Source organism: Nelumbo lutea, chromosome 6 (assembly GCF_056320005.1).
Source record: "Nelumbo lutea isolate HS-2025 chromosome 6, American lotus-T2T, whole genome shotgun sequence".
NCBI lineage: Eukaryota > Viridiplantae > Streptophyta > Magnoliopsida > Proteales > Nelumbonaceae > Nelumbo > Nelumbo lutea.
The window spans coordinates 15010979-15031915 of NC_142689.1; the positions used below are offsets into that span (position 1 = coordinate 15010979).

General features: G+C 33.8%; 1 protein-coding gene across 2 annotated transcripts; it reads left to right on the plus strand.

Annotated features, from left to right (window-relative positions):
* Nucleotides 1–16976: 16976 nt before the first annotated feature.
* LOC148847537 (protein GL2-INTERACTING REPRESSOR 1-like) lies at nt 16977–18760 on the plus strand. Of its 2 annotated transcripts, none has more exons than XM_088948159.1 (2): nt 16977–17910; nt 18128–18760. In XM_088948159.1, the coding sequence occupies exons 1-2, from the start codon at nt 17614–17616 to the stop codon at nt 18533–18535; spliced, it is 705 nt and encodes a 234-aa protein (XP_088804285.1). In that variant the 5' UTR covers nt 16977–17613; the 3' UTR covers nt 18536–18760. The 2 variants fall into 2 exon arrangements, with proteins under 2 accessions (XP_088804285.1, XP_088804286.1); XM_088948160.1 differs by having other exon boundaries at nt 17062–17195.
* Nucleotides 18761–20937: the final 2177 nt, after the last annotated feature.

Here is a 20937-nt window from a genome sequence, read left to right on the forward strand (position 1 = left end):
AGCATGGTTGGACAAGGTACCAACAGTATCTATTACTCGTTCTTGAAAAAATAGGTTAGGAAAGATGGGTGGAGAAAGAAAATGGTGGGTGGACATTGACTGGAAGATGGCGACACAGAACCACTAAAATCATTGCCTCTTCTCACAATTTTACGTGTTTTCCATGTTTCGCCTTTGGAGCGATTTTTCTGGTTTTCGTTTTGGATGTGTCTCTTGGAATTAAGAAATCCACAAATAGGGAAATGCACGATACACAACTGTGTCAGAGACCGGAATTTTTTTCTTTTTTTTTTGTTTGAAAATTCCCGTAATTAAAGATGGGATCTTGCTAACATTCACCATGTTGAATTCACTTAGCCTTTACTGTAAACTATTGACCAACTAATTCAATTTTTTTACAAGTTGCCAAGGGTAAAGAAAGGTAACGAATCCATTATTTAAAGGGGTTATTTTATTCCACTCAAGTATTGTTAACTATTTCTCTAGGTGGTAAAGTTATTTATCCACCTGGAAGATGGGTTATTTATCTGAGTAAGTCATACCTATGAAAATAAACTTTCTCTGGTCTCCACATAAATCTGAAAAAAGAGCATGGGATTCTTGGTCAATGGGGACCAAAATCCCATTAACCAACTTTGCCCCCTCTCAAAATCCAAAAAAATAACACCCCCTAATGCTAATTGAACCATCGGTACAAATATATTTTGTTGTACCTCCTCCTACATGAGAGAGAGAGAGAGAGAGAGAGAGAGAGAGAGAGAGATGAAAATGAATTTTCTTAGATTCACCTTTATCCTTTGGAATGCTAAGGCTGCATTTAGCATTTCTTATTTTAAGGATTTATCTCCTTTTTGCTGTTAAAATGCCCCTATGAGCACTAAGTTTTTAACTGAAAAAAGGAGATAAGTCCTTAAAATATGAAATGCCAAATGCAGCCTAATATTGCTTTGAAGAAAAACAAGAAAAGTTATTATCGCCAAATTGGAATTGCTTGACCCAAATCCAACTCCTTGCATCAAAGCATATACCCAACATTGTGGCTGAAAAAGTACCAAACTTTAATCCGTCCAAAATGTTAAATTATAGGCCCATAAAAGACTAACTAATGGGCCACATCAAACCCAAAACTACATCTGAAGCTGAATATGAATTGATGGAAATGGCAGATCAAAAAGGGTGATTTCTTATATTCGATCACCTGGACGCTGAATTTCATTTCAGAAACTAGTGATTCAAGTTCCACAAAATTGGAGAACTCCATTTCTCCCCTCTTATTCAAGCACTACCCATCATCATCATCTTCTAAAGCTTAGTGTCATATTGTTAAATTATGAGCACTTAAATCATTTCTTACTATTTCAATTCATCCATTGTTAAATTATTGAAGCATGATTAATTAAAAAACCAAATCAATTTGTGATTTTTTTATTGAAGAACATAGATAAAGATCCATAGGAAGGATATTTTTATATCCTTAAGAAGCTATCTATTCTTTTGCTAATGTCAGTACACATCATCATCATCAATTTAAAGACAAACTACACAAACGGATTTAAGCAGTTCCAACTTAATAATCTTATTAATTGCACCAACTTTTACCGGTAGAAAAATGTACCGGAAAATGCTAGTCTTGGACAAGTCAGTCAAAACTCAGTAATACAGGTGACAATGGTCCAATCAATCTCTATCCCTCTTAGCTGAAATCATTCATGGCAGCCCTAACACTGTACCTGAAGAGATAAGCCGATGCTCTCGTCCATAAACTAAAGGATGAGGCTCAATGTCTCAACCCACCTCTGCAATTCAAAATAAAAATCTTGGTTGTTGTTTGTTTTCTGTTTCTTGAATGGTCAATGGGACATGGGCCGTAGCCCAAGATGAAATGACTGGACCATCCTGAGTTTTCAACCACAACCGACATTTGTGAAAGACTGATTAATGTAATCTGTAGGCTGGGGCGGCCTGAATTGTCATCCCTTTTGTACCTTCCACATTACAAGTCATCTAACAGATGTCCCTGTGGTTTTTGTTGGTACCCTTCACAGTCTGAAGTTGAAGCTTAGAGGCCTATCCGGATCTTCTATACTTAATGCTTTGTGTAAAGTCATGTACCAACCAACGATCTCATTTTTGAGAGTCTGGTCCATCAAAACCATCCTCATGAATTTTGATGAATTCTCATTAATTAGTGTACAACTTCAATACAAAATCATCTCACAGTCTCACTTTTTTGGATCAACAAAAACCAATCATCACTTGAATTTTGATGAAAAATATATTGTCACTATCATATGTGAGAGTCATTTCAACTTCAATTAGAATGACTAGACATCACTCCTAAAGCAAGAAATGTCAATTTTGATGTTGATCATAAGGCATTGCCTACTTCAAACTGATTAGACTTAAATAACAGTTATATGATATATTCATTAATAAAAGATTAGGAATGGTAATTGGGCAGGGTGGGGATGAGTTTTAGTTTTACATACCCTATCTTCATTCCTGTGGGGAATAGGGAATAGGAATCTCCAAGTTTGCCATGTTCCTATTTGCAAATTTATTTATTTTTTAATACAATGTAATATGTTATAAAATAAAATAAAATAAAATGACTTGCAATTTGGAATGACCGAGTGAGACGAGGCAAATTCAAGGATCCCTATTCTCGACAGGGATGGGAATGGGGTTGAGATTTTGAGCCCTGTTGGGATATGGGATAAGGATCGGATGTGTTATTTGCATGGTTTTTAAAATCGAACCATTCAAGGGTCTGGTTATTGGGTCGAACGGTTTGATTGTTTGAACTGAACGCTCAGTCCTTCTAATAGAAAAATAAAAAAATAAAAAACAGTCAAAATCATTCGAACGGTTAATCGTCCGGTTCAATGACTTGCTGACCAAAATCAACGGTTTTAGAAGGAAATTCGGTTTTTGGGGAAAACGGAACCAATCAAGTGACCTGTTCCCAATTTTTTCAGTTCAACTGTCCGGTCCAGTTCAGTTTTGAAAACCGTGGGTATTTGAGTTCAGGGTTGGAGACGAGGTATGTAACACCCAGCCACACCTTGCCCTGTTATCATTCCTAATTCAGGATATAATCCTTTGTTAATCAATATATCATATATCTATTAAAATTTGGAGGAACCAAATTTCATTCCATGGTTTGTAATCAATATTCTTAAATATCAATATGGTCCTAACGTTTTTTTTGCATTCTCTGGATAAATTATAGATTATTACCCTGTACCTTGGGAGTATTGGCAATGACTCTCTTGAACTTTTAGATTCTAAAAAAGAGTCTAAGACCTCATTCTCCGTTAAGTTAAGTGACAAAAGAAGTTAATTTACCAAAATATTCACTCAAAAAACTTCTATAAAATAAAAATTACAATAAAAAAATAAGAAACTTCTAAAACCTTTAATTTATGCAATTAATATCAACTAAACCAATAACAAATGAAACTGGAGGAAAAAACGCTGAAATCAAACCCCAACACTTGTTTTAGAAACTCCATTAGAAGGATGTGAACCATCACTTGGGAATCATTTTCAAAGTTAATCGATGGAATGCTAATGGAGGTGGATCTTTGTCAAAATTTGAAAGCTCACAGGGGTCTTTATCGCAAACATGTTCAAGGAAATAATTGCCACTACCCCAGAATACAGGGTAGTGACCTGTAATTTTCCCTTTTTAGGTAAAGTGACCTCGCGACAACACTTGGCATTCATTGTTTTGGTTGTTTAATTCTAAAAATTGGTGTATATAATTTGTCTTTAGATAATCTAAAGCCCAAATTGACTATTTCATTTTCTTTCTTTTTCTCTTTATTGTATTTCCCATCTTCAATTTGATATTAGCATTTTTAAGGATTGGAAGATGTTATTTTCTTTTAACACTGAATATAATTTCAACTGTGGGAACCAAATCTGAAACATTTTTTTTTAATGTTAGCCTTGTACGTTTTCAGAAAGAAATCCAAAAAGTTTGTTCTTTTCAGTGAAGCTTGACCAACTTGAGGCTTCGATCCAAGTCTAATTTGATGTAGGGAAAGCTCCAAATTTTAAGTCCAGGCCCACCACCCTTGCAACCCAAAAATCCTACAGGGCGAGCATAGGTGTTAAAGTCCACCCAAATTGTATCGTTGTTTTAGTAACTAGTTGGAAGGCAATGTGCATTCGCACGTACAAGAGAGATGGGTAGATTGAACTAAAATTTTGGGATGGTTGTCTTGACATAAGGGCAAGGAAAGTTCTGGCATTCATAGTAACAATGTAATGAATAGGGGTGGTGCAACTTAGGTGGGTTTAGGTTTGGATTTTGTTAAAATTTGAACTGGTCCAGTTAAACATCTGGGACCCATGCATTGTGAAGTTCTTCCGATCATCTACGATCATCACCTAAGCCTTGTCCTAATTATATGGGGTCAACTATATGAATACTGTCTCATCATTCCGGTCTGTTCAGTCTCATATTTGTATAATCAAATTATATATGAGTGTTTAAATCATTTCTTACCATTCTAGTCAATTCCTTTTCGATACCCAATTTGCACACCTACCTAAGGTGAGTTTTGAGTATTAAGGGTCCATTTGGTTTGTGTCAATAGGGGTTCAGAATTGGAATCAGAATCAGAATGGTCTATTCAGATTCCCACTGTTTGGTTGGGTGAAATCAGAATCCCATTCTTGGTGGAATGGTATTTCCCCATTTGAGGAAATGACCATTCCCTTCCCTTTCCTAGGAATGAGAATCCATTCTAGTCAATTCTGATTTCGAGCCCGATTCTAGTATGAACCAAACAAGTGAGGGGAATACACTATTTCGATTCTAATTCTAAAGAATTCTGACTGTAAACCAAACCGACCCTAAATTCCTTTATTAAAAGGTTGTAGATTGAAGTCTCAATTCCAACTTACTTACAGCCCTCAAGTTCCCTTGGAAGCCTCTCCTTAGACGAAACTCTTTCACTAGGGCTGACAATGTTAGGTCAGCCCAGCTGAGATTGATAAATGGGTCATTGCACTTGTTCCTCAACCAGAAAATGGAGATCAGACAGACCTCCTTGGTTTGGGATTTGGATAATTGGATCCATGACCCATCATTTAAAGTTGGTTCATTTTGGAAATGCCCGACTGGCTAGAGACCAGAATGTGATCTGGGTTTGGGATTTGAACCAAACCCAGAACGCAGGGTGGTCAAGAATCAACACCTCTAAGGTCCAAAGGCTTTAAACTCTACCTCAAGAGTCAAAGAGTCAAGACACAGGGACAGGGGTGAGTTATAATGTCAACATCTCCCCTAGGTAGGGCAGTAATTTACGTAGAGGACACGTGTACAGACAGCATTCCATGTTAGAAAGAGTTGCGTGGCATAAATTAATATATTTTATTTAATTTGGTGTTAATGGCACTGAAGGATGTCATAGGAAAATGCAAGCAGATGGGATGCTTTAAATTAAAAGTTTAAAACCACCATTAAAGAGCTTTCTCTGATTTGGATCTCCTTCACGCTCTCACTGCCTGCATTTAGAATACATATATGCAAAGAAAGGAGCCTTTGAATGAATGTTGGGGATTTAATGTCATGTCGTTCTTGGTGGAGTTTGGTTGGCACAAGCAAAGGACTCTCGTAAATGGCGTTTCAATGCTTCTCACTTCCCATTCTTTCTCTCTCTTTTCATTTCCATTTCCATTTAGGGTGTTCAAAATTTCAAATCCATTATTTAAGTCCAGACGCAAAGAAATGACATGACTGGATATATATCCCATCTGTTTTATTTATTTGTATACGATAAAACATTGACAATTCACCAACCACTCTCCCTCCCCCCCTAAAAACGACTCCGGATCCCTGCCCACGAGAATTGTGCCCACACCTATTCATAATACATTTCTTCTGTGAATTGGAAACATTTTCTCTACGCAAAGGATGAGATGTTCTTCATATATGACTTGATAAACATGGACAGAGTTCTCGTGGGCAGGAGATCCGGAATCCCAAAAAATAACCTAAAAGAAAACTGAAAAAACTTAAAATCAAACACTTAGAATTATTACAGAATACCAACTATTGGGTTTTGGCATAGGAGATCAAAGAAGGCATCCTTGATTGGGCATAAAACCATTTTGGTCACTGGGTCATGGATGAGTTCAGATCTTGTGGGGCGCCTCACAACGTCCCACAGCACATCCCCGCCATGTACTGGGAACATCTCTCGATGATGATATCATTGATTTTGGTATTATCATTGGGGAGATGTTTCCAATACACGGCAGGGATGTGCTATTGAACATTGTGGGTCGCAGATATGAACTCGTCATGGATTGAAAGGATTGACTATCTGATTCATTCAAATAAAAATACAAAAAAAAAAACTAAAAATTAAAATGTAGTTTCAAATTATCTTTTAAAACTATTTTACGTCAAAATAAGCTTATACAATAAATATTATAGATCTAAACATATATTAAGCACATGTATTTGAGGTAGGTTTGACAAGTCAATATTTATACCGGGTAGCATAAAACTTGGCCGGTTTACTTGCAGATTGGCCAGTTAGGGGTGAAAAATGGATGGATTGGGTTGGATTGGGTAAGGGTTGAATACCAATCCGTCCATATTGACCCACCAACCCACTATGACTCATCATCAATGCTTCTTAAAGGGTCATAACCCACCCTAACCCTATATCACCCAAACCCACCCATATTGACCCTTACCCACCATCACCCATATTAACTCACATACCCTCACCTATAAATACAGAAAAAGGACGTGTTAGCCCATATACAAAAAAAAAAAAAAAAAAAAAAAAAAAAACTTTTGAGATAACAAACTCTCTTGAGCCTACCACATGCTATAAACACGTCAGGTTGACCCGTATACCTGAAAATAACATTTTTTAGGAAACCATCTCTCAAGGCCGCCACGTGACAGAAACGAGTCAACCAACCCGTATACCCGAAAATAACATTTTTGAGAGAATAATCTCTACCAAGGCTACCACGTGGCCAAAATGGGTCGAGTCGACCTGTATACCCGAAAATGCAAAAATAATGCAGAAATTACCAAAATCTTTGTAGAAAATGCAAAAACTTTGCAAAAAAATACTAGAAAACTTTTAGAAAATGCAAAAATGGAAGAAATATTGCAGAAAATTTAGAAAAAATATCAGAAATTGCAAAACTTTTGTACAAAAATGCATAAAATACCAGAAAAATTCAGAAATGCAAGAAAACACTAGAAAATGCAGAAATTATGTAGAAAAGTTGCAGGAAATTCAGAAAAAAAATATATAAAAAAAAACAGAAAACTGCAAAAAATGTAGAAAATAGCAAAAAGTGCAAAAAATGCATAACTTTTGCAGAAAATTGCAAAAAAAATACAGAAAATACCAAAAATACCAGAAAATGCATAAATTATGTAGAAAATACCAGAAAATACAAAAAAAAATGCAGAAAATACTAGAAATTTTAGAAAATGAAGAAATTTACAAGAAATACAAAAAAAATACTAGAAAATGGCAGAAGATGTAGAAAAATACCAGAAAATTACAGAAAAAAAAAAACAGTGCAGAAAATACAATAAAGTTTCAGAAAAATACCATAAAATTGCAGAAAATAACAAAAAATTGCAAAAACTATGCACAAAATACCAGAAATTTTCAGAAAATGCAGAAAAATACTAGAAATTTGCAAAAATGCATAAAAATACCAAAATTATAAAAAAAATGTAGAAAATAGAAAAAATTACAGAAATTAAAAAATGCATAACTTTTATAGAAATGATCAGAAAATGCAAAAAAACAAACAAACAAACAAAAATTTGTAGAAATGCATGAAAACATACCATAAAAACATGGAAAAAATGGTAGGAGGAAGGCTCAACCATTACTTAGAAACCTTCGACCTGAACAAAGACTTTCAAATTACTAAAGTAAAGGATTAAAGTATCGGTATCGTGTATTGGGTATTATATCGGATAACACGGATGCGGATACACTTTGGAAATGCATGGATAAAGATTAAAAAAAATATATATGAAAATGTATGGATATGCAAGGGAAATACATATAACTTTTATAAATACATTAATAACACTAAATTTAAGATGAAAAATAATCACAAAATAGTATTTAAATATATGAAAATGTAAATTTTAATGATATATAAGAAGAAATATATTACAATTAGTATACTAGGATGTGTAGCTATCATATAATTTTATTTATAATGGATCAATCAAGAGCCCAAGACACTAAACATATGCACCTATTATATTTTAATTATTATATCAATTTTTATTTATTTTACTATTTTAACTTTTTAAAATTAACAAAAAAAAATCAACTCAAATTAAAAATTTTATAAAAATATAATCTTAACTTAGAGTGTATCAATTTTGTTAAAATTTCTATGATACATATCATATACAATTTCATAGTTTTAATTATTACAATAATTATTCCATTATTAATATATTTTTTTTATAAATTTTATGAAATAAAAATATTTTTTTGAAATAAATGTAGATTAATACATTTGATAGATTCACTTTAATATTATATTATTCAATACTTTTGTTTTTAATATTTTTATTTTTTGTAAATAATAAATATTTTTTATTACTTATTAATGTAAATTATAATATTAGTTAATAATTTATAAAAATATATAAAAAATTTAAGATTTATATCATGTGCGGATTTATAAATTTTAAGTATTAAAATAATTATTCTATTATTAATATTCTATTTGTATAAAAATTTTTATATTAAAAAGCATCTTTTTATATAAATGTAGGTTTGATAGATTATTTATTCTATTAGTTTATAAAATAATATTTTTAATATTATTTTTTAACTTTTAGTTAGAGTTGTTAAATATAAATATTTGTTTTTTGTTTAAATTGCATATGAACACAAAAGCTAATAAAATCATTTGTATATCACTTTTAAGCACAAAATCACATCCAGTTTGGTGGCTTGAAATGGAAAGAGAATATTAATGCGTTAGGTGTACTTGAGTTTGAGTCTCCTCAAATGTGTTTTTTATTGTGAGACTTGGTGAAATTGTCGACCCAACCCATTCTAACCCTAATGAGTAACTCAACCCAACCCACCCTAACACTTTTTCACTAACCCTAATGGGTTGCTCAACCCATATTGACCCACCAATAGAATGGGTGGGTTGGGTGGGTCAAATGGTTTGGGGTCAAGATTGCCAGCCCTAGGCCATTCCACTAAGGATTGGTTAGTTTTCGGGTTGGTTTGTTACCCTTCACTAATGCATTTGGAGATAGGGGTGCTCATAAAATTAAAACTAAAAAAAATTGAAAACCCAAACCAAATCAAGAAAACCAAACTGAAAAATACTATAATCAGTTCAGTATTTTTGAAAAATCGAGGATTGATTCAATTTTCGGTTAACCTAGAAAAAACAGTGGCTAACCAAATTGGCCAGTATATATATATATATATATATATATATATATATGTGTGTGTGTGTGTGTGTGTGTAATATATTATACATATTTATAACATATCATATATCAATTATTATTTATAGTATAAGATTTTATATATATGTTATAAATATAAAAAAAAAAAACCTATGAACTGAATTGATTGTAAACTAAAACTGATTATAGGTCCGGTTTCAAGAAATAGCCCATGGTTCAGTTAACCAAACCATGAGCTATTTTTTGAAACTGAACTGGTACCGCTGTTTTTTGAAAAGCCGTAAATTGAAACCAATCAGTTAACCAGTTGATCAATTCAACTTTTTGACCAGTTCGGTTCTTTGATTTCTCATTTTTTATATTTTCAATATATTATAAAAATATGTATAAATATATAATATAAATACTATAAATATATATTATATTGTATTATATTATATTATATTATATTATAAATATATTATATACATTTATATTTACATATATATAATGCATATAAATATATGTACTGGTCGGTTCAATTAACCACTGATTTTTCTTTTAGGTTAACTGAAAACTGAACAGATACCACTAGTTTTGCAAATACCAAACCGATTGATTTGGTTAATCAAAATTTCAGTATGATTTCTTTGGTTCGGGTATTCAATTTTTCAGTTTTTGTTGAGAACCCCTACCTTTCTATTTATAGATTTTAATATAATTTAATGATAGATATGGCGCTAAAGAAAGGGAATAGTGAAACAGGGTTCATGCAACCAACTCATTATAATTGGATAAGGATGATGATGATGATGACTATTTTCATATTTGATGATCTTGCATCGTTTGCCAAGTTTAATCCGCCAAGTCACTAATATATATATAATACAAAACTTTATATACGATATTTTTATACCTTATATTTGCACTCTTCCCCAATTAAGCCTAATGCTCGATTTGAAAGAAATATAAATACAAATATGTAGAGTGCAAAACCTTGTATTTATTCTTTCTTTCCAAACTGAGTCTTAAGATTTTATGATATACAGACAAATGGGTAGATAGATATCATTGTTAAGACTTATATTTTTTGGAAAGATGATATTATTGTTAAGACTTACATATGTGGTGAGGACATAAAATCAAACTACGAGGGGTAATTTGGTCACTATAAAAGGTATTAAGAGGGTAGTTGTTCTAATTTAAGCATCTCTGGGTACAGTTGCAAGTTTTTTTTTTTTTTTGTATGGGGTGGGGGGGGGGGGGGATTATATAAACTACTGTACAACCCTAAAGGAAGAGAGAGTCCAAATCATCTACAGTTTTACTCATAATACTGGGCCAATCATAATACACCATGTTGATGCTTTTGTATCACTCAGCCATTGGCAGATGATGTATCCATTGCCTCCATCCTCACGAGGGACTTAAAATGACATAGTGGGTACTGATTGGCCAAATACCATAATTTTGACAAAGGTAAACCGTGCAGGATTCAGAATATCTAAGCAACCAAACAATTTCCCCCTCTCTGAAACATAAAGATTTGGTCAAATTTGAAAACCAACCCAAGAAGACACCAGTTAATCTCAAATGTTTTAGAACAATAGAAGACTGAAAAGAAGAGAGATCCATGGGAAAGAGATCACGCGTTGCATTAATGAAGGGATATTGAAACCAACTGTGTGAGTACTTTGACCAAGCAGTTGGTCCCCATCGGTTGAGCTGTGTCTATGTGACTGGCCGTAAACTAAGTTTCACCAACATAAGAAATATCCATGAAGTATTCCAATTCCAACAACCTCCGTGGAAAAGGTGGGTGTGTGAAGACAGAAGCCATGAAGTCAGCTTTCCGATTGAAAGCTACCTTATTTCTTTCATCTCAAAAAGTTTTGAGAAGGGGGGAGCTGACTTGGGTGTGTGAACTCAGTAACTCCACTATAATACTTACCCGGGTTTGGATCGTTTACCTTAGATCCGACCCATTTGACTAAATAAAATAGGATATACTGAAAAAATAAAAGGGCCTTCTATATTTGGGTCCCTGTGTGTTAGTGATTTCATATATTCGTCTTATAATTTTCAATTTTGCATTGATCCCACGACTTAATGAAGCCTTGTCCCAACTATACGGAGTGGCTATGCATAAGAGGAATTCAAAACTATTATTCTAGATTATCAAGTGACAAAATTAGGCTTTTCAGGCTCAGTTTGGAAGGAGTACAAATGCAAATATGTATTGTATAAATACATATAAAATACAAGGTTTCGCCCTCTAAATATTTGTATTTGTTTTCCTTCCAAACTGAGTTTCATGAATTTACTTATCCTGATAAGTGTTTCCCAGTAAGTAATGTTCTTTTGTTTTCTAGATAAATAAGACAATAATCATTTTAGCCATAAAAAATCATTAGAGGAAGGGGTAATTTTGTCTCGTGTTAGCGTTGACAACTTTCTCCCTAGGTGGGAAAATTATTTATCCACTTAGGAGATGAGGTAAGTGATACCTAAGGAAAATAAATTATCCGTAAATCTCACATAAATCTAAAAAAAGAACATGAATATCTAATCCCATTGGCCAATTTTCCCCCTCTCAAATCCAAAAAACAAGCAAGATCTTATTGTTAGTTCACATGAAATTTGAAAAGAAACAATATTATTTATTCATTTACTTATTTTAGTTTTAATTTAGAAACCTTTGAATTTATACTTTTCCAATTTAAAACCCAAAGTGTTCATCCTATATTAAAATAAATAAACAAAAATAAAATAAAGACATGAATTCTAAATAACAAAAATAAAAACATTAAAAGCATTTAAAACCTTGGACTAACAAGCAGGAGAACAAAGGTCTCAGTCTAACAGTAACCATCCATTACCAAAATATGGGGCATAGATGCAAAAAGCCAGAACAATAAAGGGAAACAAATATATATATATATATATATAATTACACCCATGCGTTCAGCTTTGAGCTAAAAGCCATTACTTCAGGATCTGCTACTCACCACATTGTGTGTATAATAGGCTACATAATCAAATCACAAGTGAGCATGCCAATATTTTGTGCATATAGCCAAGATAAGCATACACAGCCAATTACACCCATGCGTTCAGCTGAGCTAAAAGCCATTACTTCAGGATCTGCTACTCACCACATTGTGTGTATAATAGGCTACATAATCAAATCACAAGTGAGCATGCCAATATTTTGTGCATATAAAACCCACACATATATATACACATGCCACTGTTTTCAAAACCGGGCTGGATCGGACAGTTGGACTGGAAAAATCAGGAACCGGTTTTACTTGACCGATTCCGTTTTTCTCCTAAATTGTTGATTTTGGTCAGCAAACCGTTGAACTGACCGGTTAATCATTTGAACGGTTTTAACTGTTTTTCAATTTTTTTAATTTTTTTAATTTTTGTCAGAATGGGTCGACGTTTGGGTTACAAGATTTTGCACTCTACATATTTGTATTTGTACTCCTTCCAAACTCAGCCTTAATAATTATTTTTGGAAAGAGGACATATATAAATATGGAGAGCGCAAAACCTTTTATTTTATATTATTTTGTATGTATTTGTATAACTAAACTGATCCTAATAGATTAAATATCACGTACTGCAACTAGAAATGTATCATGTGGCATTATATTAATGGTGTGGGGCTGAAGCCAAACAGTTGGAATGACACGAACCAGGCACGCGCCAATGGAGGCCATTATTTAAGGAGATGGCACTATGAGTAACAGGGGACCCAACAAAAAGAAAATGTCTTCGCATACAGAGAGGAAGTTATTATCCAGAAAAGACATTGAATGTTGGAGGGTGACCATGTAGAATATTGAGAGGGAGAGAGAAGGAGAGTTTGGTAATGATCATTGATTGTTCATACAAATGTCAATACGACACTTGATAAACAGTCTCTCTCTCTCCATTTTGTTTACCATTCGATTAAATTAGCTACAAAAAACAGATAACAGTTAAGAGTTTTAAAGCATTGCGGTTGCAATGGATTGTACCAAGAACATGAACATAACAGACCACGAAATGCACAAGTACAAAACATGAAGTGCAATTACACCTATAATAGAGTCTCCTTAGGTGAGACCCACATCTTAATGTAATGGTGATTTGTACTCCAAGCAGCTTATTGACCTAGAGATGAGATATATATGGTGCAGGGAGGTGAAGGAACCCAACCAATAACACTAAAACAATAACTACCCCAAGTTCTTCCAAGTATCTAAACACCCTTCAATGAGTTCAATCTCTACTTATTGGACCAAAATACCCATTTGCCTCAATTTTCAACAAGGGTACGAGAACTGTGTGTAGGCATGAAGGAGACATGAAGGAGACCAACTGTATCTCCTACATAAAAAAAAAACCCTGTGCGGACAATTAGTGCCAATTAGGATGCGACAGCATGTACAGATCAGAGCCAGCTGGGATTTGATGTAATGTACAACTTCACAAGGGATATTAAATTTTCTGTAAGCTAAGGCTTCCAAAAACTCTCCATTACTATGGGGATGTTTGGTACTGTCAACTGTGGTTGCATGTTTCTACTTGAAATGCTGCCACACCAGTGTGCCTCAATTCTCTGTTTGGTTGAGACTGTTTTGAGTTAACAGTCACAAAACGTTTCTACTTCAACCATATAAATAATGGTTTGAACAAAAAATATAAGGGGCCAAGGACCCTACTTACATGACAGTTGGCATCAGCCTTTATGAGAATAGGGATTTGCTCCATTCTTACACCGACCTCACAGCACATCCTACCATGTATCGAGAACATCTCCCCCTGAATAATCGTACTGTGTAGCTCGAAAAGGCCAATCAAAGGGTGAAAGCCGAGAAGCATACACGCCGATCGAATAGGGTCGCTTTGCATCATTTAATTGATGGTCATGATAGTTTGTGTTGGATTGCTGTGGAAATGGAAGTGGAATCATTTTAGAATTTGGGGTGGTCAAGTTTGTTTTTAGCCCACAAATTCCATCAATTCAAAATCATCCTAAAGTCCTTGCCGTAGAGCATTTGGACTGCTTGAAATAATGGCATTTTTCTACTCAAAGAAAAGGCCCTCGTGCCCTTATCAAAGAAAATTGAGAAAACTAAGGCCTCAAAACCCACCGTCCAAACTAAAAAATCAATAGGGGAATTGAAAGGAGCTAGAATACATTAAATCGAACTACAAATAAAACAATTTAGTTAAGGATACATGGTTTTTAAAAACGAACCGGTCAGGGGTCCCGTTGCCGGTTAACGACTAACAAAAATAATTAAAAATTCAAAAAACGGTTAAAACCATTCAAACGATTAACCGACTGGTTCAACGGTTTATTGACCAAAATCAATGGTTTTGAGGGAAAAACAGTTTTGGAGAAAAACAGAACCGACTAGATGACCAGTTCCCAGTTTTTCTGATCCGGTCCGGTTTTGAAAACAGTGCAAGGATAAATATGGATTAAATCACAGCTTCACTAAAGTCGTGGCCCTAATTTGCAATTTGTCAACCAATTTTGACATATGAAGTTATGAACTGATATCTGAATAACAACATATACACCAACGAAATTCATACTTAATTTACTTCTTTATTATTATTATTATTTTTTTTTGACGATATTAGTAATTGAAACCTTTAAAAAAAGTTTAAACTCTTATTGTAGCATTTTATTAAAAAAAAAATCTTAATATGTTGCAATATTTTGAACCTTGAAAACTAGTGCATGACTGCAATTAAGTATATAAATTGATTATCAACCATAAGAATAAATTAATTAGCTCATTAATAAAAAAAAGCATCCATAGAGCCAAACAAGAGATAATCAAGAATCATATTTTTCTTCCAAGGAGTTCTTTTCTCCTCTATGGATCAATTTGTTGATGAAGTTGTTGTGATTAGTGGGGCCAAATGGGTAGAAGCTCAATAACATTCAATGTATTAAACTAGTATTATTTCCAAACGTGATGGGTAGTGGGTAAATCTTAAGAACAAAAGCATATAAATATATGAATTCCAGGGTGGATAGAAACAAGAATTATTATTGAAATAAAGATATAATAAAATTTGCTGCAAATCTTCGTTCTCTTCAATGTATGTTAAACAATAAAAAATAAATAAATAAGCGCATTTTGATGAAAGAGGACAACCCATTAGTGCTACTTACCAATTTGTTATGCATTATTCATGAATTATATATGCATCGACTTTGCATTTTGTTCTAACCTCAGCAATCTAAACTGATCAAGATATAAGTAGTTTAGAAAATTTATGCATTAAAAGAACTGTATACTTGACAAATGGCAACATACAAAAACAAACATCAAATAGTACCTCTGCCAGGTATTTTTGCTCTTAGGAACATCATTCAATCAGGGCTGCCACACTCTGAAGTGATGACCCATCAAACTGGTAGATATGTAGATGCAGAATAGATACGGTTCATAGCTAATATACCATCTTAAATTCTTTATATAGTAAGTTGTTTGTCATCTTTTTTCTTGAGGGTCAGGTTAAAAAAAAAAAGGACTCAGAATTAACTGAAATTAGGACGACGAACCTCATCTTTCCAAAACCGTTGGTTGGGTAGTTGAATTAATACAAAATAAAAAAACAAAAAAAAACAAAAAACAAAAAGCACCAAATTACCAAAATAACCTTCTAATCCCCATAATTTGACGAAAGCACCATCCTTATGTAGTGATGACTGACATAAGTATGTACTTATCCCATCATGACTAGCACTAAGATGGAATAAATGAAGAAGTTAAACTGGGTACTCTGCCGTGGTGGCCTTCTTAAAACCCATTTTAATAACCATTTATTAAAAGTAGTTTATTATTTAATATACATTTACTAAATTACCAGTCCCCATTTAATTTCTTCTTTTTTTTTAAGATTTTTAGTTGTATTACACAAAAAACCTGTTGAAATTTTAAAAACATATATACATATAATAAATTAAATATATAAAGCCAATTATTTTTAGAATAAAAAAGAATTTTTAATGAAAATAATACAACATAAAAGCTAAAACTATATATATATATATATATATATATATCTTCACCCAATAACCATGAAAGCAACCAAACCCAACCCCTAATAGAAGTATTTAAAAAAAAAAGATTGGGAATCAGGTACTAAAAACAGAAGTATGAAAAGGACTAGAAATACAATATGCATGTAAATAAAGGTGAAAATTAAGGGAAATATAAATACAAATTTATCGTCAAATTCTCATATACTGGTGCATTAATTCAAAAGAATGGGTAAATAAACCTAAAAACAGCCACCATTAATTTTTCCATTAAATACATGCTGGAAGAATATTTGCCACGTAGGCTACTAACAGTCTATATTTGGAGAACATATCTGCCCATATTGATTTTTCTCAATTTATTGTCTTTTCATCAACTAGATTCTTAATAATATCACATTTAATTTAAACTACTGTTAGAGGCCCAAACACAAGAAAGCTGTAAATATACAGCGAGAAGTTGAAATAGCACCTTATTGATGGCATGGTTATGACTTATGAGACCCACAAAGCCAATGTGGGACTTACTGGAGAGGAACCAAAGCTGTCTTCTGTGTATATATTTGAATGGAAAACAACCAAAAACTCAAACCAGAGAAGGGAGAAAGGAAAACCAATATACATAAAGCCACCGAGTATAGAATAGAAAAGAGTTGAAAATCGTTTTTTAGTTTATCTGTTCTCTTCTTTCTTCCTGTGAGTTCAATATAATCTTTTGGTTTTTTTCGAATTTCTTATTTTTCCTTTTTTTTCTCTCTCTTATAGCCGTTGTGTTTGATTCTTGTCTGACATATTCTCACATAAACACCGACTATGTGTGCAATGAATAAAGGCACCCTGCACTTGTAATTGCACTCTTAACTGCAATTTTTCATTCTGCAAACATCTTGGGATTTTTTCCACAATTAATACATTTCCTGGCCTCAATTTACGCTCTTCTTCTACCAATCCTTCAATTCAATTCAATTCAATCCTCCCTTTCCTCTCCTCTCTCCATTTCTATTTCCCTCTCTCTCTCTCTCTCTCTCACCTTTCCTCTATAACCTTCAACCCTCCACATTAATAAATTAAGATTTAAGGAAAGCCCATCTCCCTCCCTTCAACTCATTATATAATGGCCATAGAAGTTCATCATCATCAACAACAACAACAGCTAGACCGTGTTGGTACTGGTAGTGCTGGTGCTGGTGCTGGTGGTGGTGGTGATAGGAGAGGCAAGACGCCCATAACAACTGACGCTGGTTTTGGTGCTGCTGATAGTTCCTTCTCCAGTTCAGGCAGCCTAGCCCATCTTCACCGAGCCATCCCTGTAACTCTCGATCTCTTCCATCCTAAGCTCGCTTCTTCCCCAGTTGAATTAGACGAACCCACTCCTCTGCCTTTAGGTTGGCAGAAGTTCCTCAACCTCAAGGTAGCGTATTACCTTAGTTAAGCCTCTAAGTCTCTGTTTCAATTAACATATGTGACAAATCCTTCTGCATCTTCTCCAGTTTCTTCATCTTCCTCGAATTAGTTAGTTTGTGTTCAGTTGCATATCTAAACAGAGTATCTACTGTTTCATCATCGTTTACAGATATGGGTATGCCTGTTTTGATTGATTTCTGCTTTCTCTCTTTCTGTCTGTGTAGACCGGCGCCATCTACTATACCAAGGAAACGCAAAACCGTGATTCTGCAGAAACAGAAGCCATGAGCCGCAACGGGAAAAGCCCAAAGCTAGACTTGAAGCTCAATCTGTCACCCCCAAGGGCCAACCCACAAGTTGAATCCCCAAATCGATCATCCTCCTTGTCTTCGCCGAGCTCCTGTGTGTCATCAGAGCTGAACCCAGAAGAGACTGTCCATTATTCCAACAGTCCTGAAGCGACCTCCATGGTGTTGGTTGGTTGCCCACGTTGCCTCATGTACGTGATGCTGTCGGAGGAAGACCCGAGGTGCCCAAAATGTAAGAGCACCGTGTTACTTGATTTCCTTAGCGACAACAGTAACAAGAGCGGCTGCAGCAGTAAGAATTCCAAGAAGACGAGGAACAACTAGATTGATTTCCATTTTAACAAATTGAACACCAGTAGTCACCTCCCCTTTTGTTACCATCTCTCTCTCTCTCTACTGTCTTACGGTGGACGGAATATCTGCTTTTTTTTTTTGATAAAAAAATAGTATATCTGTTTAGTCCTGCTTCCCTCCCTCTTTAGCTGAATGTAACCGGGCTAACTGCAGCAGCCCAGATTTTCTAATGTGACGTTACGTGCATTTAACTTCTTTTTCCTTCTTCCGCTCTCTGTCTTTGCTGCATAAGGGATGGCTCCACGTGGCAAAAAAAGTGGGATCATGTAGGAAAGCTTCTTACCATGCCTCATCAGGAAACTTTTTACACATACCTGGTATAATATTATTATCCAATTAAAAAATTGATCCATAGAAAATAGGAAAGAACTGAGATTTTCTAGCTACCAACTCTTCCCACATCCCTACCCATATGACACTCATTCATAGGGATATATATTTTTTTTTATTATTACAAATTTACAATAAAGAGGCGCGGTGGGGACCGAGCAGGGTGCATGTGAGGTTCATTGGTCTTAGTGTCTTACCACCGAGGGTTTGCAGTTACACAGGTTTTGCTTTGAGGGATAATAAGTGACCATTACTCTGCACTGGTTTTATTATTGACCATCTTGGTGACTGGGTCTTCAATGAGATCTGAGAACCGATCTCACACACCCTTTGTATTCAAGGTGCAAAATGAGTTTTTTAACCTCAAAGCTATCTCTATTCTTTTATTTCATCTAAATCAATGCATATAAAGAGATGCATGCATCCATGTTTACTGTTAATGTAGGACTTTTGTTAGGGCCAGAGAAGAAAAAGAAATAAATAAAATAAAAAACAAATGGGGTTGAGGAATAATTGAGTTAGGACTTAGGAGGAGGGAGGAAGGGGAAGAGAGAAGGTTGATTAAGTAAATGACTAAATGAGGCTGAGGGCAGAGAAAAGAAGTGGGCTTGGGTAGTTCGAGCATTGAAAAGGAGGAGCTATTTTGGATTGAATTTCCATAAAAACAATTAAATGCAAGAGCAATTGAGACGGTTGAGAATAATGAAGGTATTACGTCAGATGATAAATACAAATTTATTTCCACCTTCGCCTTCTTCCATTCATACCATTTAGTAAATGCCATCTCATGTAGCCTGTAGCCATACCTTATTTCGGTAAGCTGTTCTCCCCACTTCACGCTGCCTCCTGCCTGTTCAATTCAATTTTCTTCCTCTTTCATTACCCCAACCCTAATAAACAAACATACGCGCTTCTTCTCCCTCTCTCTCGCTCTCAGCATAGAAACACGCTTTCTTCCTCTCTTTTTTTCTTTCTCTAAACCCTAAAGCTCCATTTAGGAAATATGCAAATACAAATATATTCGGTATAAATATATTGTCATTTTTTATGAACCATGCATATTTGTAGTCTGCACTGAACATACTTGCATTTGCACCCTTCCTATATGAAAACCGAAAACTAATTTATTCCAATTTAGACTTTAAAAAAAAAAACAGAAATTGTGATTATTTATATTAGGGAAATTATCTAAAACTCACCATGAGTTTTCACCATTTCTCTTAAAGTCACCACAGCTTTTCAAAATGTCCAAAACTAATCATGTCAGTAAGTTCTTGTTTTCCAAAACTCACCTTCTATTAGTGCACCGTTAATGCTTCTTAACAGAGGTGTCCATGTCATCATAAATAACAATTTTCATGACCAAATTACCCTTGAATGGTGAGTTAGAGGAAAATTGGTCTTTTCAGTTTTCAATTTTCTTTTTTTTTTTTGCATTTTTAGTGTTTTGTTATAATTTTCAATGTTTTTTATTTCTATTTTTTTACATTTTTCTATTTTCTACAATCTATAATTGTTTTGTTTTTTCTACAATTTTTATTTTTTGATTTTGCTTTTCAATTTCTATAGTTTCTGTAATTGAAAAATAATTTTTTATTTTGTTTGCAATTTCTATAATTTTTTTATATTTTTTTGTAATTTCTGTGTTTTTATGTATTTTATATTTAAAAATTTTGAACTTTTTTCCTTTTTTCATGTCTAAGTATTAAAATGGTAATATATTAACACCCATTAATTTATTTTGTATATATTTTATATTTTTCTATGAAGGTTAAAATGGTAATATATTAACACCCATTAATCTGTTTAATGTCAAGTTAGTGATATGGTGAATTTTAGACATTTTGAAAAGTTGTGGTAAGTTTAAGAGAAATGTTGAAAACTCATGGTGAGTTTTAGACAATTACCCTTTATATTTTATATAGACATGCAAACCATCAAAGGACCCGAAATGTTTGATACCTTATTCAAACTCGTATCCAATTATCTTGATATAAACAAAACTTTTAACTAAAAAATCATATTTTATATTTAGGCCTCGT

What these genes read in the sequence shown, in the direction of transcription:
- LOC148847537 (XM_088948159.1), top strand. Translation starts at nt 17,614, where the DNA reads ATGGCCATAGAAGTTCATCATCATCAACAACAACAACAGCTAGACCGT. An exon ending in AGAAGTTCCTCAACCTCAAG is followed by an intron (nt 17,911 to 18,127) that starts GTAGCGTATTAC and finishes CTGTCTGTGTAG; the next exon opens with ACCGGCGCCATCTACTATAC.